Source organism: Symphodus melops (assembly GCF_947650265.1).
Source record: "Symphodus melops genome assembly, chromosome: 20".
Taxonomy (NCBI): domain Eukaryota; kingdom Metazoa; phylum Chordata; class Actinopteri; order Labriformes; family Labridae; genus Symphodus; species Symphodus melops.
This window is the reverse complement of record NC_136710.1, coordinates 18,003,932-18,022,040: the sequence shown is the minus strand read 5'-3', so window position 1 is coordinate 18,022,040 and position 18,109 is coordinate 18,003,932. Positions and strand designations below refer to the sequence as shown.

The following is an 18,109-nucleotide window of genomic DNA, read 5'->3' as shown; positions in this document are numbered from 1 at the left end:
ATAGCTGTTGTTGAAATTATGCAGTGATTCATGGAGGGATGATGTCATGTGGGATCAGAAGAAATTGGTAACATCAATCAGGCGGTGTGGGTGTTCCAAAAGTACAAAATAACCGCAGAAATACTACTGTATGTATAGCTGTGCAAAAATCCATTCTTCAAAGTATTGCAACATTTCTTTTATGTTGTTACCAAACTTTAAACATTTATCAGCCTCAAACATTGATGCACTAAACGGTTAAAGACATTCCTGTAATCACAACCACCTTCACGCCAGTAGCTGCAGCGGTTTGACCAATAGGGTGGCTCCAAGAGCGGCTGCGAATATGGGAGAGTGCACCAGTTATATAACATGGTACAGAGCTATAATTCTTTCAGGTTTTCTCATGTTTGAGACCTTTCAGTGCGTCTGTCATTGATCAGTGCTGTGAACAAACAAACAAACACTGAGCACACAGGATGCAGTATGACCTCCGTCCTGCATGTTCTTGCAGATCTTTACACAATGCAGTGTTTTTGTCCATGACAGAGATAGTGTTTTGCTTTCTGTCCGAGCAGTTTAAACAAAAAGGACGGACTGAGACTTTAACATTAGCACAGGTTAGATCAGATCTCTGCTGGAGACAATTATAAATCTGATAGCAGCGTTACAGTTTAGATCATGTATGATAGAAAACCAGGACGAAGGACTTTGTGAAGCAGCAAAATGTGCCACGAGCGTTTGTGTGTCAGAATGATGTATGAACTCATCTGTGACGCTGTGTTCAGCTTTTAGCTTCAACAATGAGCCACACACACACACACACACACACACACACACACACACACACACACACACACACACACACACACACACACACACACACACACACACACACACACACACACACACACACACACACACACACACACACACACACACACACACACACACACACACACACACACACACACACACAGTATTGATGCTCGATGTAGTCGACTGCTTTATATACTCAATACTTTCAGGAAGCGTTCTTCAGCTCAGGTACTTCCTGCCAGACTCATAATGATCTGCTGTGAAGCTGCTTGGTGTCACTTGTCGAGGATGTACAATATCAGATGTGTCAATTAGCAGGAATGAAAGAGAAACAAGAGGGATTTGGTTCAGTTAATATGTTAAATGATTCAAATGAAATATTCATAAAACTTATGGATATGTTTTAGTCGACGCTGGGAAACCACCATGTTCTATGTTGCTTACAGTTCTGTATTTACTTTCCGTTGATCATCTTGTCTCTTTGTATATTTTTCAAATGAAGCACTTCACAGTCCTGTCAGACATTTAACTGCTCGCCATTATTGATCAGCTTCATGGCGTACACAGTGATGATAACTGCGATGCCAAGGGAAGTGATGATTTACAGATACAGCATAAGATGTGTCATTTATGAATGTTAATGTGAGTTTTACACTCCACGAAGCTACAACTCATTTTAAATGTCAGCGGTGTCATTTTAACAATGTGATGTGTATTTATCATGACGTGTCAGGTCATTGGAAAAGAGCTCTGGATCTAAATGGGATATTTACCTGCTTAAATAAAACCAGGAAAAAAAAATTCAAACTTGCTATTCCCTTTATTTATAAAAAAACAAAGGACATATGTCACACTAGCACGATTGTTTCTTTGTGTGTTTGAGTTCACATGAATCACACCTGAGACAAACAGGACTCACACACAGCACCAGAGGACGCTACGTTTGTGTGTGTACTGTTCACACGAACTGGACTTTGGAATCCAGCGTGCTCAGATGTGGGCCCGTGAGCCGACTGTGAAACCACTCCAAGAAACCACGTTTGTACCTGCACACACAGGCAACAATAAAACCTATTCAAATACTGGATTCAACACAAACTCAAAGCCTCTGCACTGGTAACAAAGTGCATCTGATACTTCAGATATCCAGGATGTATATAAAACATCGAATGAATAAAACATGAAAAGAAAACAATCAAGACACTCAATGAATGTTGCCAATTATCTCACACACTCACATCTTTATGATGTGTGTGTGTGTGTGTGTAGCTGAGTGTTAATGTATGCCATTGGCTCTGGGCAGTACCCAGCACCAGCTGTTGGTAATAAGCGGCGGCTGTTAATGAACGTCCCCTCTAAGCCGGGGAGCTGCAGGGCTCTGAGGCTGGGCCGCAGCAGAGGCCTGGCCCTACACTTAGCAAACAGCCCTGCTGCTTTATTCTCTGACACACTCGCTCCTTCTCCAGGCCCTCATGGAGTCAAATCAGTCTAATAGATGTGTGATGAGCCTGCCGAGCAGTGTAATGAAGTTCAGTCTGGGGCTGAAATCAAACGCCAAAGAGTGAAATGTGAAACGATGCCGAGCACAAAACAACCAAAAAGACATTTTGTGTTCCTTAAATCTTGGATCACATTAGTTACTGACAACAATGAAGGCTCTGGGAGCAACAACAACATTTGTAGGGGCTTCTGGTGTAGTCAGTGGTTCGCCATAAAGGACTTGCTGACTAATCAGACTTTATTTCAAGTTCCTGCATAAGAATGCAGGAGACATTGGTTTGAAGCAGGAACATTCCTATGAAGAGAAAAGTAAGGGAGGAGTGTATTCACTGAAACACAATCCAGAAAGCAACAGTCAGTCATGAATGTTGATTTAGTTGATTTAGAACAATAGTTCTGTATTTTCTACATCAACTGCACTTCGCTTTTCTACTTGGTTGTGTGACTGTAAACAATGGAAACGCAGGACTGAGGGAGGTCTTGACTGAAAGTGCTTTACATCTCACCACTGTCTACACAGGAAGTCTTTGAGTCTGAGTCTTTACTCCCAAAAACCTGATTGTCAGACAGCTGTGTGAACTATTCTGTTTTCCTCTGCACATTAACTGCTCCTCTGCAAACAACCAAGATTTGGAAAATGAATTAATGTGAAAGTGCAAATAACTGCAGTTGTGGAGTGTCTTCTTAAGGCTGGCAGCAGAGATGAATATGTTCACATCCTTGTTTTGACTGTGCACAGAGATGCACAAACACACACGTGCCTGTGTGTGGGCATGGCTGAGTTGACTGACAGGTGATCATGTAGCTACCAGGAGGCTTCAGGCCTCGACTCAGATCCAGCTCTGTACCTCATTGGAGATTGAGCAAATGTCTGGTGGAGATTTTTTGGCGTTTCCAAAATGGCAACCACCTCGTTTGGCTTCAGAATGCGTCTTCACAAACCAATGGGCGGCATCCGTGAGAATGTGTCCACGTTTTATACAGTCTATGCAAACAGCCAAAAGCCAGCTGAAACCCTCATGCATGACACAAAGTAGACTACAGAAGGAAACATGAAAGCTCCCAACACGAAAGGCTTCGCTAAAAGGGAAGGATAAACTGTAAAGACGTGTGTTTGTTCCTGTTTATATTCAGGACTCTTCACATCTCTGTCTGACAGGTCTGACTGTATGCACTCATAAGAAAACATCTCACACACTGACATCACCTCCTCAGCATGCGTTGTTCTCCTTGAAACTTTCATCTATGTTTGCTGCTTTTTCTTTGACTTCTCCTCCAACTATCTTTGAAACACAGCTGAGTTCCCCTGGAGATGCAGGTTTTTTCTTTAAACTGCACAGTCTGTCACAGCCTTTCAGCAAGTTAAAGAATCTCCAGACTCCCTTAGAAACGCCACCCCTGTCATCCAAATCAACATATGCACTCACACAAAGGACGCTTTATATTTATGGCTGTGTCTTTAGTGACACGGCTTTTGAAATCCTGAACGGAATACGAGATACTGAGTGAATACAGGAAGTGGGTCTCTGTGCGGTGATGTCTGGACATGGTGGAACGATTTAGTCGCGTTTTCAACCTAAGGAAATCAAACCTGAGTGTTTGGATACTGTGCTGCTTTCTCTTTGATTTGAGGATTAGAGCCGTAGACCGCTCATCGCTGTCTTAACAATTACTCTGAGGCTAATGGAAGCCGATGCCGTTAATCTTCACACGCTGAAACAGATGAAGATCTAGCAGAACTCGCCATCTCTCATGCCCGGTGTGTAGTCTCATTCTGCTCAGCTCGATACACTAAGCTCGACAATCGCACACCACCAACACGCCAGCCATTTATAACAATCCAACGCAATTTCTCAGCAGTCGAGGTATTACGGTTTAATTTATTCGTTTGGGACGAGACAGAGATAAAATATAACTGCTGCAGGTTTGACTGATTGCCGTGTCGGAGGGTTTCTCCAGCATCCAAAACAGGCAGAAAGTCAACAGAGCAGTTACACAGTCACTGTCAGCAACATCTACATTTTACAAGTCAGGATTTATTGTCATTAGTGTAAATGATGACATTTTTAAACTCCATAACAACCAGGCTGAATATACAACCTGAACTTTATGGTTTTATATGCAAATCTTCTGAGAACTGGAGCAGTCAACAGACAGAGAAGATGGACCTTTGTCATGATTGGGGGTTTGTCGACACATCAGTGTTAGAGAAACATGGTGATGCGTGACCTTTAAGAGATGTTGTCACACTTTGTAAAGACGATACAAATGTAGGCACGTGCTGACCATTTCTGTTGCAAAGTTTGAAACTGACCTCATTCCTCTGAGAGAGAGATTTTCACACCCTGACCCCAGGAGCAATCAATCTAATAAGCTGTGGTAAGACAGTGACAGATGCTCGAGACAAAGACAGAGCAGACACACAAGATGAAATCCAAGAGGAGGAGGAGGAGGATGAAGGCAGCAAAAACCAACAACACCTGTCTAAAAGAAGTCTGTGAAGACACTCATAGGGAAGAGGTGTGGACTGACGACTCTGAAGAACACCTTTTCTACAAGAGGAACATTTCCACCATGGCGGAAGAAGCAATTTACCATCAGCTGAAAGAAACAAATGGATCCGGATGGAGTCCGAATGGGAGATGTATATTAATGCCTGAATAAAGTGAGTTTAAATGGAGTTATGGAGGCACAACAGAGCGCAGTGTGAGCGATTCATCTGAACGACACAAAGTATTATTACTTCCGCGTGTTAGTCTAATATTTTCCAATCTATAAATCTATATATAGCCACACATTCTTTCACATTAGCACATCCAGGTTTCCGCTGTTTAAGCCACGGTACTGTTCAGACACAGTGAGGCAGAAAATGGAATAAACGGTGCCTCAAATGGAGCAAATGAGTGGCCGCTTAATTGTAGTGAGTTAAACTGGTTCCCTGTGGTAGCGGATGAGAGTCAGATGCCTTGAGCAGTAATTATCTCAGGTAGCTATCTCATTACTGTCCTCCTCTAGTATGTAAATGGGGCCACGGGCTCTGTTGTTATGTTGTTGTAAGGGCCATTTTGTTAGCCTCGTCTGAGGCAGCGCTGTTTATCACCAGGCAGGGGAAATAACTTAAGTACTGGTTGAGTTTCCAGGAATAATGGAGTGGGGTTTTTTTTTATTGTCTTTGTGTTTGTGGCTTGAGGAGAAGACTTGTTCAGTTAAGTAGCCAGGTCGCTGCTATCAAACAGAACAGTTTCCTCAGTGAGCAGCATGTTAATGATCAAGGTGATAAAAGAAGCTTGTAAATTAGGAAAGTTATCAACTGTTTCACAGCTCATAGCGGGGCTTTTCTTTTATTCCAGTATTAGATCAGAATAAAAACACTTCATGGTGAATTTCCAGGTTGGGATTTCATAAATAATTCCAGACATTGGGAGTCACATAAAGACTATGACAGAAATAAATAAAAAACATAGATAGATCTCCATGCATTAACATATTTTTGGACTACTTTGTCTGGGATTGAACATTTTTACCGTGGACTGAGGAGACATAAATATGTTCTCCAAAGTGTCACCCTTCATCCAGCTAAACTGTGCTTGAACAAAATTGTAGATGTGTGTCTCACTGAGCATTTATGGTACCATGTGGTGTGTGCAGGCCAATCCCATTGCAGCTTAAAGAGGCTGCTGCTAGCCTGAAGTTGGCATTCGAGAGAGAGAGAGAGAGAGAGAGAGAGAGAGAGAGAGAGAGAGAGAGAGAGAGAGAGAGAGAGAGAGAGAGAGAGAGAGAGAGAGAGAGAGAGAGAGAGAGAGAGAGAGAGAGAGAGAGAGAGAGAGAGAGAGAGAGATGCTAATCATCTGAGCTGTGGAGAACAAGGCTTCAGAGAGACAGAGACAGACAGAGAGATGACAGACAGAAAGATGTTTCTGCCAATGCCATTTTATGGAGTCAGACTGAAACTCAGTAAAAGGATAAGGATCTCTGCCTGTAGTGTGCCTGCCAGCCTTTACATCTAAGGACAGCAATTACCACTGCCACTACCTGCCACATCTCGCCTGGCAGAGAAAACAGGGGAAAAATACTTTGTTTTCTGAAAAAAAAAAAATATTTATATATATATATATATATATATATATATATATATATATATATATATATATATATATATATATATTTACCTCCAACAGAGATTGTCAAAGTATTTGGCTGATTTGAAGCTAGTGTTAATAGTCATATGGAGCAGCAATTATTTCATTTGACTCTTCTCAGGGGAATGACAATGAAGTGTAAGATCCGACAGCTGTTCCAATTCTCAAGAAATACATGTATGTTTGCAAATGTCATCCATCTTATGATTATATTGTTTAAAGATCAATTAAGTTGATCATACACAGTTTGGGAAATGGTGGAAGGACTGTATTTATTCAGCACCTTTATAGTAGGTACGACAGCCACTCAATGCGCTCACATTCACCCATTGACACCACAGTCACTCCCTGATGGCAGAGGCTGCTGTGCAACGTGCCCAGCTACCCACCAGTACTACAACCATTCATATTCATTCACACACCACTGGCTATGCCACTCAGGAGTTTAGTGACTTGCCTAAAGACGTGTCAACGTGTGAGTATGAGAGCTGGAGATGGAACTGCCAATCTTCCAACCTTGAAAGACAACGGACGCCATCACTGATGCACAGCTGCCCCTCGATTGTTCGTTGTTAATGACTGCATCACATGGATGGTTAAGAGGCTCTGCATTGGGACGCACGATTGCATGCTTCCAATTAAGATAATCACACGCATCAAGCTAAACATGCTGACCTAAGTCACCCAGATATTCAACAGTGTGGGGCTAAACGAGCAAGGGCACCTGGGAATCCTTTCAACCATCCTCCGATCTGATGTGTGACCAATAAGCATGAACAGAGATTTGAGAGAAATCGGAGTATAACTAGGTTTTAATAAGGGATACATGATGTTCGCAGTGGGACTATGAATTGTATATAGAATGGACAGTACAACACCTCACCTGAACTGAAGCCAACATATTCAAAGCTCCTCTTACTGACTGGCTAAGTAGAATTACAAATTAGAAACGCAGCCTCCTTCCTGGATAATAGACGGGGATTTGTTGATTTGTGTTCAGACGATATTTCTTTGAAAATGATGTTTGATTCTAGAAAGAGTTTACAAATGCGGTGTTGTCTGGACCAGATTATCAGAGTAGAGGAGGAGAAATGAGATGAAATGTAACAAACACAAGCTCAACATTGTGGTCTGTTTGCCGTTAGAGACGGTGTTTCACAGGAAGTGGCGTGATGTCGGCGTCTCCTCCAGCTGATCCCTGACTGCACAGACTCTGGATGCAGATGTGCAGTATGCCAGCGCCTGTCACTGGGGGAGGATTTTGACTTCATCTTTGTACAACAGGAAGAGGTGTGTTGTCCATCTTTATGTACAGTTCACAGTTTGTACAAGAGAATAGTTTGAACTCAAGATAAATAAATAAACAATCTGACTTTTTGCTGTTAACTCAGAAAAACATTTAGATAGAAAAAATGATTTTGTGTTCTGTGTTCAGAACAAGACGGACCTCATACTTCAAAACAAGTCTATTAGTAAATGGATAAAAGGCTTGCTGCTACACCAAAGAAAAGATAATCACTTAATAGTTAGAGCCTTAAAGAATGTTCAAAGATGGAGGTGCTTCCTGAGCTAGTGTGAGATGCTCTGTGAAAACGAAATTATGAAGACAATAAACTAACAAGCAAACATCAAGGCGCTCTGTTTTTGAGCAGTTCATGTCCTGCAGTCTTGTTTACTCCTTAAATATCTAGGTGCTAAATTCAGTTTTAAATGCTACATATGCAAGACAGAACACAATGTGCAGAAAAGGGAATAAATTCAGGAGCCCCGCTGAAGAGCACACTGACACAGAATCGTTTTATATCTCAAATGCAAATCCGATTTATCTCCCTCTTCTCTGCCCGGTGGTCCTAATGAAGATGAAACTCAATTTGCTCCGGCCTCTCCGATCAAATTTTAATTACTTTTTTTTATTCTTTCGCCTCTCTAGATCTTGATTCCTGCCGGGGGAGGTATCGTAGGTGTGGCATTATCCTATCTCTTTCTGGTCTACACTGCACCTGGGGGTGAACATGTCCCTCAACAAACCTTCAGTCCCCACCTGCTTTGAGAGCTGCCGCACACAGACAAAATGTCACATTAATATTCAGAGGACATCAGATCTCTGGGACAAACAATCACTGGACAAAGCTGTTCTAACACACACACACACACACACACAAAACTATTTACATACGAGTATCCAGAGACATGCTTGAATTATCACAGCTCAGAGGAGGACATTTCCACCGTGGGTTGGCTTGAAAACATTTTTTTTTATCATGCCTGTCTGAGAATGAGTGCATGTTTATTTCTCATTAAATTCGACACATTCTGCTGTGCTGTAGATTACTGTTTGCAATTCCAAATGCACAGTAGGTACTGCAGAGAGACTAAGCTAATTATTAGGAGGCGAGCGATAACACTGACACATCACTAAAGTCTGCAGCTGCAGAGTGCTAAGTTAGAAACTCCACTCATCTCCTTCTCTTACTGTTTATGTGAGGTCTTGATACGTCCCATTAGTTTGTCCATCTCCGCTCTCAACCCCCCACCTCCCCCTGACTCCAGTCCTATTCGTCACTCATGCCTTCCACACCCGCTGATTCCAAATGATATGCTGATGGAGAGCTAGCGTACTGTGACATGTCAGCATATTTACAGATAAAGCCTCTGTGCGGCGTTTTTTTATAAATGGCTTAATGGTCCACAGCACGCGAGGCCATGAACACAACACACAGGGAAAATTAAAGGCCACAATGTTGTACTCCTGTCTCATAAGTTACGAGAATGCGAAGGTCATTTTTATATTTACTAGATGGGTTGGACGAGCTAACTGAAAGACAGCAAGCCATTATTTGTAAGTAGGGGTATGAATTGATGATCGAAATTGCGACCAAAATCCCCGTTCAGACGTGGGAGGCTCTGAAGCTCTCTGAGAGTCTGATGGGTGAAGCGTCTGAAGCCACTGGAGGCTGAGGAAGGAATCATTTGTGGAAGCCGTTTGTCAGAAAAGAACAAGTATTTTTAAATCATACCTCAGAGTTTGAATAGCTACTAAGCCTGAACATACCAGAATTATTAACTTTGATAGGATGCTAGTAGAAATCTAACGATCTCTGTTCTTGTCCTACGGCATTGTTCTATTTCCTGCAGCTGTCTAAAAATTCACAAATAAATGGCATTTGGCTATGTTTCAATTCATACACAACCATGCCTTTAATGGCTTTTTGAGATGCTGCTCTCTCTCGCTTGTGACAGCTTTGGGGCTGTTTAAAACATGGAACTTATATCAGTGATTCGGTTTCTTGAAGGGACTTTTGATAGTCAAACGATGGCAGTCGCCATATTGGAAACGTACTTTCTGTCAGCCTAACAGACAGAGAGGAGGAGCCAAGGTGGGTCTTTAGCCTCTTTACAAACAGCTACAACACGCCAACCACACCTCTAAGTATGCAGAACTCCTGGCCAAAAAGGTCACATGTTCTCCTTCTTATCAAAAACATGCCCTTTGTGATGTCATGAAGGGAAACTCTCTAAAGCTGGCAGAATATGGAGAGGATGTTTTTCATAGTTGGAGGGTTTAAAGACACACATATTGGAGACACATATTAGTGTTAGAGAAACATGGTGAAGTGCATAATATGTGATCGTTAATAAATGAATGTGGGTGAGTTATAGATCATCATTATGATATATCAATTTAAAAAAAGATACTGATTGCTTCATTTAAGAACATGTGGTATTGAAAAGTTTCAAAGTACCAAACATTTTGACAACCTCATTTTCACAATGCTAAGGAGTCCATGAAACTACTCTTTCAGAGCTGGTTTCTGAGTCAGTGTCTGTGCAGTAAAACAATGTCATTTAAAAAAAGGTTAAGCCGAGCTTCTTCAAAATGTCTCGTGAGTGAAACCTCTAAATTTGCATTTAGAGAGAATAGAAGTATGAAACTGAAAAAGTGAGACGAAGAGTTGTATCTTTTCAAAGTAAACGGTTGCAAATGCCTTCTTCAGTAACAGCACAAACGGGTGAAAGGTAGTTCAGAAAGCAATGTCAGACATCTGCAGAGAATAACACATGAACACAACAGGAGATAAAGAAGTTCATTTTGGGTGGAAACAAGTTAGGAGAGATTAGTGCTGGTTTGTTTTGGTGCATTTAATGTTGCGCTGAATTGTAAAGCTGCGGTTACCATGGCAGCGGGCCAATGAGAGCGTGTATGTGAACGAGACATATTTGGCAGAAGGTAACGAAAGATGAGGACTTACCGACTTGAGATGAGTCACCTTTAGGGGAAGAAAGAAAAGAGAGAGAGAGAGAAAAAAAAAAGGATCAGTTTAAAGAGCAAAGCAAAATGTCACTTCAGTACACCTGCACTTTGACAACAAAAATGAGACTTAATAAACAGGGAGGAATAGAGTAGTCAGACTGCAATTAGCACTAGACGTCTAGAGGCAGGCTTCTTCACTTATACGCCTCAACACACTGCTGCAAATTGACATGTTGGAGGAAAACAACTGGCAGGACTGATCAGAAAGCAGCCATCATGTCTTCTATATAAAATAACTCTTAAAAAAAAAAGGTGAAAAGGACGTCTCAGGCAACAACTAACTTCTTGGCATTCACTTCCCTCTTCTCTGTTTGCTGCAAATAACTCCTCCTAGGAAGGACACTCATTAAAAAAGAGGCTGTGTTGAGAAGAAAAATACTCTCTATTTACCCTTTGTTTTTGCCTTTTAAAACACCAGATTGACCAATTAAGGGAGATTTTTTTTTCCTTCAACACAGCAAACCTTGCTGAAGGAATACAAAATGTAATACATGTTTGAAATAACAACAATTCAAGGTAAGATAAAGAAGAGAGGTAACCAATTATAGAAACACAGGAATAAACAATTCAGGGGCATAGACTTGTAAATATCTACTTTCACCAAACAGAAGAAGGATGTGATGTCACAGGGTTAGCTTAGCTTCTTGCTTCTTTTTTACTCTTGAAAGAATGACATGGCACAAACACTCGGGAGGGTACAGGGAGACTTTACACCATGCACAGATATTGTGAGAGTCACAAAGAGAAAAGAAGGTTTGCAAGACTCTGGGATAATCCAAATATCTCATCCAGCTTCTTTAAAAAAAAAAAGAGTAAGCCTGGCTCCTTCTGCATTTGGGTTTCTTCCAGTTTTCAGTGGATCATCCCAGAAAAAAAAAAACTTTAATAAACATGCACAATATTCATCAGAAATATTGATCAGTGCTGTCAGGTCAAATTCTTAATTAAAGAGTGGAGCAGCTGCATCAGTTGGCAGCTGTTAAGTATTGAAGAGAGTATAAAGTAGGTTTTCAGGATCAATGGAAGGTGGAGGGGGGCCTCCAATTAACTTTTTTTTTTCAGGGAAGTTGATGTGACAGCTGCAGTTTTGTGCAAGCTGCACATTTTCAAGCTATATGAACACTTAAACTGGACCGATGTGCCTACACTCTGAATATTAAACGACTGGCATAATACAAAGCGTTTGAGCAGAACTTTTGAAATTAGTCGAAGAAAACTGAAGTTTGGACATGAAACGGATAAGATACAGAGTTTATTAACACAAACACACTGGATGTAGAATAAAGACATTGAGACTGGCAGGGAATCAGGAGATCTCTCTGCTACCCCCCCATGAAAACGAAACCCAACTCGACCATCGTCAAGACGAACAACCGAAGACGACCTGAGGAAGAGAATGTTTACTGACAAGCTAACGTACCCGAGTATCATGTATTTATAATCCTCTTACTTTCTTACATGAAAGATTTATCTGGTTTTGATAAGTGTTGGGAATATCTGAGATAATGTTGCCCATAATATATAATGTTAACGTTGCACCGAGTTATTTTAGATATGTTAGTGATGACATGCTAATAAAAGTCTCCATGTTATACCTCTACATCCGGTTTAGAGCCATTTTCGAAGCGTTCTCTGGAAAATGTCAAGATGTTTGGATTTGAAGTTGTGTTTCAAAATCCAAGTAAACTACTTGATGCTTTAAAATCGTTTGCTAATTAAAAGAAGGACTCCCAGAATAGAACACAGGAAACCGCATAAGTGTGTTGGCCACTTAAGAGGCGCCTGAAGATGTGGATGAAAGCAGCGGCAAGAAAAGGGGCCAAAGGCATGAACACAATCAATACCTCTGGTCTCAGAGGCCTTGTTTGTTAATATCCTGGATATTGACAAGGATATCTCCTGGTCCCTCTCGTCCTGCCTGCACTGACGTCAACAAACAAGCTGTGGACACATGGGGATACGGCCGATGACGGGTAGAAAGTGATGGTGTGTGTGTGTGTGTGTGTGTGTGTGTGTGTGTGTGTGTGTGTGTGTGTGTGTGTGAGAGTGCAAGACAGGGAAACAAAGATAACAAATGAAGAGATAGTTGGTCAATACAGCCCATCTATCATGTCTTCGCACTTCTCCCTGGCCACCGAGAGCACACCTGAAGAAAAAAAAAAAAAAAAAAGAAGATGTGCAGAGCAACAGACGTGCTCGTGTGGAAGCTGTCAGGGCAGCTGTGTACAAATATAAAGTTATTGCAGCAACGCTATCTTTCCAGCGTGTGACAAAGAGCGGGTCGGCCATGTTTTATAGATGATACATCATTCTGGAGAGCTGATAGGGGGGCAGGGCCAGAGCTGTACAGTCTCTGGTGACCCCTGCAGTATAGTAAATAACCCCAGCTGTATGCCGACATCTGTTTGGTGCTCAGTAGTTCATGAAGGGAACATATGGAGGCCAATGGTTGCAAGCTGAGACAATGCAAGTTCTGGTCATATTTTTACACACTCTCTTCACTGCATGATATCCCTTATTACACCCGACCATGCATGTAACTTTGTTTTTTGTAGAATTGTCCCATCGGTGGAACCGCTGCTCGAAAACCGAGCCTGACCCTGCCCAGCCTGCAGAGCCCTTTTCTCTTCAGCAGACAGAGCTCTGAGGCAGTGATCCCTGACTGCTGTCGATTGACTTTCTATCTCTGAGCACACTGTCCACTGCTCTCTCTCTCTCTCTCTCTCTCTCTCTCTCTTTACTGTGCTCAGCTGTCAACCTTTCTCCCCTTTAATGCAGAGAGAGAGGGAGAGAGAGACGAACGTGGAGGAAACATGACACACATGAATGAGTGAGACACAGGCCACTGACACAGATCACAGACACGAGGTGAAGAATAACACAAGGACATAGAGAGGGCGAACATGCTCGTCCTCAGTTGAGGTCGGCGACAATTAGAAAAAAATGGGAAAACAAAGAAAAACAAAAACAGACACATGGAAGTCCCCAAACTCTTTCCTTTCACTTTCGAATGGGCCAAAATAATCTTGAGAACAGATGAACATGTTGCTATTTGCAGGACTATTATTGGACATGTTTTTCATTAGTGAAATAAAACAAAATATCACTGTAAAGATACAGGAAAGGAAGATAACACATTGTGAGTTTCTTGTTTATAATGTTCCCATCTCAGCCAGCAGCTAATGTAAATTAATGTATTGTGTTTATGTAAATCTGACGCTCAGACAGAGGGGGAGGGAAACAAATGCTAATATGAGATTAAAACAGCAAGAAAAATCTTTCTGTTCATGGAAGAAATTGTAAAAATCTGACAAAAGGTGTTGAAGATGGCCTCACTGGGGTTGTCGGTATGCTAAGGGTTAAAGCATGTAGGGAGCCTGTGGTCCTTAAAGCGAGCTGCTCAGGTTACAGTCTGACATCCAACTTTATGTGCCGTCCTGTCGCTACAATAAAGGCGTAAAAAAAGAACCATGTCTTGAGCCTTGGCAGAGTCCTTTAAAGAATGCATGCTAAAATAAATCAGCCATTATGACAGATATATGCTCGACCTCCACAGAGAAGACAAACACCTGTATTGTATTTTACTGAGTCAAGTTTCACTAAAAGTGAAGAACGTGTTCTTTTCTTTTGGATCAATAAATCATGATCAGAAATGCCAAAGCACACTGCACCGTGCGTCTTCAGGGAGGACCAATGCTAATTAAAATGCAGAGGTAATAAGGCCATTTATCAAAGCCTTCTTCATTCCTGCAAAGCAGTGTGCCCTGGTATGTTTTTTTTGTTATGAGTTATTGATCACAAAGCAAATTCAAGCTCTTTTCTTTTGGTACAATCAACAACACTTCTGCTTGAGCGGTTCAAAACCAACAAAGACAAAAGGTTACAGCAAACGTCTGCTGGTGCGCTTCCTCTAATAAACGCTGGAAACTCGCTCTCTGTCCTCTGGTGGGAGTGTGTGCGTGTAACGTGCACACCTATGTGTGTGTGTGCATGTGTGTGCATGCACATCGGTAAGGACCTCTGCTGTTGTTTTGATCTGATGCTATGCAGAACATATAAAGCGCCCCCCTTAACATAATGGTGTGGGAAACACTAGACTCTTTGATACTGTGCAATGTAAATATACAACATGCCTGTGTCTTTTGTACTCATTATTTCATTCATATAGGATTATTTCATTCTATATTATAAAGTATAGACTATAAAGAAATTGTCACGTTAGCCAGGATGTGCTTGAATACTAACATTAGCCACTGTCCAATGGTAGCCAAAATGTTTTTTTTTGTTTTGTTTTTACTGTAACGTAAAGCCAAAGGTTCCAGATGTTCACTGTGAATCATCATGTGGCCATGGCTTTGTAAATGAATGATGAACATGTAAATGATTGGGACCTCAAAGAACAGTGATCGCCTTGTGATTGTTGAGACTTGATCTAACTGTCAACAGAAAACTGAGTTAGTTTACAAATTGAGTGTTTTTAGGATCTAACCCATAAATCGAAGTTCCTTCAAATAAATGTATTAATGAGGAGAGCCCCAAAAAACTACATCATAGAGGATATGCTGTCAGAGCTGCTGCTTCAGTTAAACCCACATCAGAGAGAAACACTGAGTGGATGTGGGTGTGAGGCAACAAAAAGAACAACAAATTAAGAATCAATTAAATCAGCCAAAACCTCAAACTCAGCGTGACTCATTTGAACTCTTTCAGCATTAATATTTCATGCTACCACTCTGTCTGTGTCTCCTAAAAACAAACAGATAAAACTCATCCTGGAGGGATCTGTTGCAATGTTAATACAACTAGAAAATGATGAGGATTGATCATCAGTGGAGGTTTAGAGATGGGGTACAGAGGGAGCAGTGGGTTCAGACTCCACCTCGGCTCTTCACTGCATGTCATCCACTCAGCTGTCCTATCCAATAAAGGCCCTGTTAGAGCCTGAAATATAACAACGACCCGAAAAAATATTTAAAAAATGGAACAAAACCCTAAATGTGATAACTGGTCAATAATGGAACAAAGTGCTGAGCTCAAAATGTAGTAACTGTTTGTGGTCAGTTATTATATTATGGGGCAGGCAGAATATTTTTCTACTTATTATGTAACAACTTGTTACTTTGTGGACATTTTGGGATCTAAATTTGATTATACATTATCGAGCAGTTATTACATTTTGGGGTTTGTTACATTTTTTTTAATTACATTTCGGGTTGTAACAGGCCCAAAAAATATATTTAAAAAAAAAATGTCATGCTTCGGAAACTGGTTTTATGAGTATTTAGTGCTTGTTGTGAATTGTCTCTCCTCATCCTCTCACAGAGGTGACAGTCTACCTGCTGGACTCTGTGCTTATTTTCCTCGACAGTCAGCAAACAAGGAGAAAAATGTTGGCATCCTGCCTTGATCAGGATCTTATTACAGGCGGATTTTACCTAATAGGCTAAATGGATAGTAACAGTAGCCTAGCAGCAGCGCTGTGCGCTCTTGGGATGCACCAGAAATTAAATACCCTGAAATCTCCCACAGGAGGATCACCACAGACTCAGACCACCTGGACGCGGTTTATTCTAATGATGAGGCTTTGATTGGGTAACAAATAATGTGACATTTGTGAGGAATGGTAATCAAAAGTCGTATTTCCCTGAATGAAAAATGAAACGTTGGAATTAGATTGTGTGAATGTTGTAAAATTAAAAAAAAACATAATTGGTGAAACGAAAGAGCCTCAGGGTGCTTTTCATGAGCATCAAGAGAGAGGATGGTCGTTGTAGTCCTAAATATAAAAATCACAGAGGAACCTCTCTGTCATGAAAGTAAAGGGGATTAAAAGCACAACAGTCATATTCATACATCAGCTCATTAAAACAGTATGAATGAAAAAGGGACCAGGGTTAAAACTGAATTTCAAACAGTGCTTTACAGGCAAAGTTCACACTGAGAGCACAGTTTTAAACATTCACCTCAGAAGTGGAGATGATGATGCACCGCTCAGTATTTGTGATGCTAATATTTGTGTGCCATTAACAGATTTTGTAGTTAAATCTTGGCTTGGAATCAGCTTCTTCATATGGTCTGTGACAAATTGCTCATTTTTGAACTTCTTGTGTCCATATATGCAAATGCAAACTGTGTAGGTTAAATGTTCAATCAGCAGACTGGGAAGTACTGTATGTGACATGCAGTGCCTCTGTTTAACATGATGCTAACGTATCATCTACCTCCAGGCCTATGACATAGTTGTGTTGTAATCTCAATCTCGCCTACTACAAGTTTTAAGTGTGTGAGACCGAGAATATGCAAGTCAGACATGATTTATGTAGTTTCAAGGTTGGCAGAAATCTTTACTACTTGCCAAAGATATTCCATCTGTGCGACTTTACAGTTCAAGGCTGCTTGAGGTGTCAGTTAAGGACAGGCACTCAGAGTGTCCTCTGGCTCAGGATCTAGATTAAGGAACATGAACATAAGATGTATGCCTTTCAGTGTGGAAAGGAACATAGCAGTGAAAAACGTTTGGAGGGGAACATGCACTGATTTAAATGGAGCTCTGCAGCTGTGTTATCCATAAAAAAAAGATTACCTGCTGGTGTGTGGGAGATTCTTACTAAAAGACATAATGAAGTGTGAGAATAACTCACAACTTGTCCCTCTAAAACTCTAAAAAGAAAGTCTTCTGAACAGCAAATAGCCCCCTCCATGAATAAGTCAAGAGATAAATGAAGATAACTTCCTGAGCATTCATTCCCATTCTGCCGCTTTATCTCTGCTTTGCTGTTTCTCTTCATCAATCTCTCACTGCTGCTTTTACCTTAATCTCTGTACTTCTGTCAAGTTTATTTTTGAGTCTACAGATATCACTGTGTGCACAGGGAGTCTGCAGCACACTGCATTCCACAATTTTCTGATAGGGGCAAAACAGTTTGCCTTCTATTTTGTAACGTCAATGGTAAGCTATCAAAATTGCACCATCAAGTGCCAGTGTTCAGAAGGACTAGGTCAGTGAGTAGAACCTGCACTCCCTCACTTGCCACAAGTCAAAGAAACATCATGTTGACTGATGTGGTGACAATCATGAAATTACAAATGAAATAAAAAATCATCCTGACAAATGTGATAAAACTGTGGTTACAGGAATGACAACAGTGAACCTTGGACAAATTTTCTGGGAGTAGCACCACCACCTCTTGCCTTCAAATCATGGTCAATGTACAGTAGATGGTGGTTGGACTATTCAACCCTTCAAATAGCTTTTGACTGAATATTATATTTATCTTTTTATATACATTTTCCTAAAAGTTGTGATCAGCTCTGAAGTGGGTGGCTCTGACAGAACACGACACACAGATCCTACGGACAC

At 41.1% G+C, this 18,109-nt stretch overlaps 1 protein-coding gene across 8 annotated transcripts in view; it reads right to left on the bottom strand.

Annotated features, from left to right (window-relative positions):
• The window catches only part of nrxn2b (neurexin 2b), a 730,611-nt gene that overhangs the window by 497,379 nt on the left and 215,123 nt on the right, over positions 1–18,109 (bottom strand). For all 8 annotated transcript variants that reach the window (XM_079370956.1, XM_079370955.1, XM_079370953.1 and 5 more), the window contains one exon: positions 10,688–10,705. In XM_079370956.1, coding sequence (XP_079227082.1) covers positions 10,688–10,705 — 18 coding nt within the window. The remainder of the gene's footprint in view (positions 1–10,687; positions 10,706–18,109) is intronic.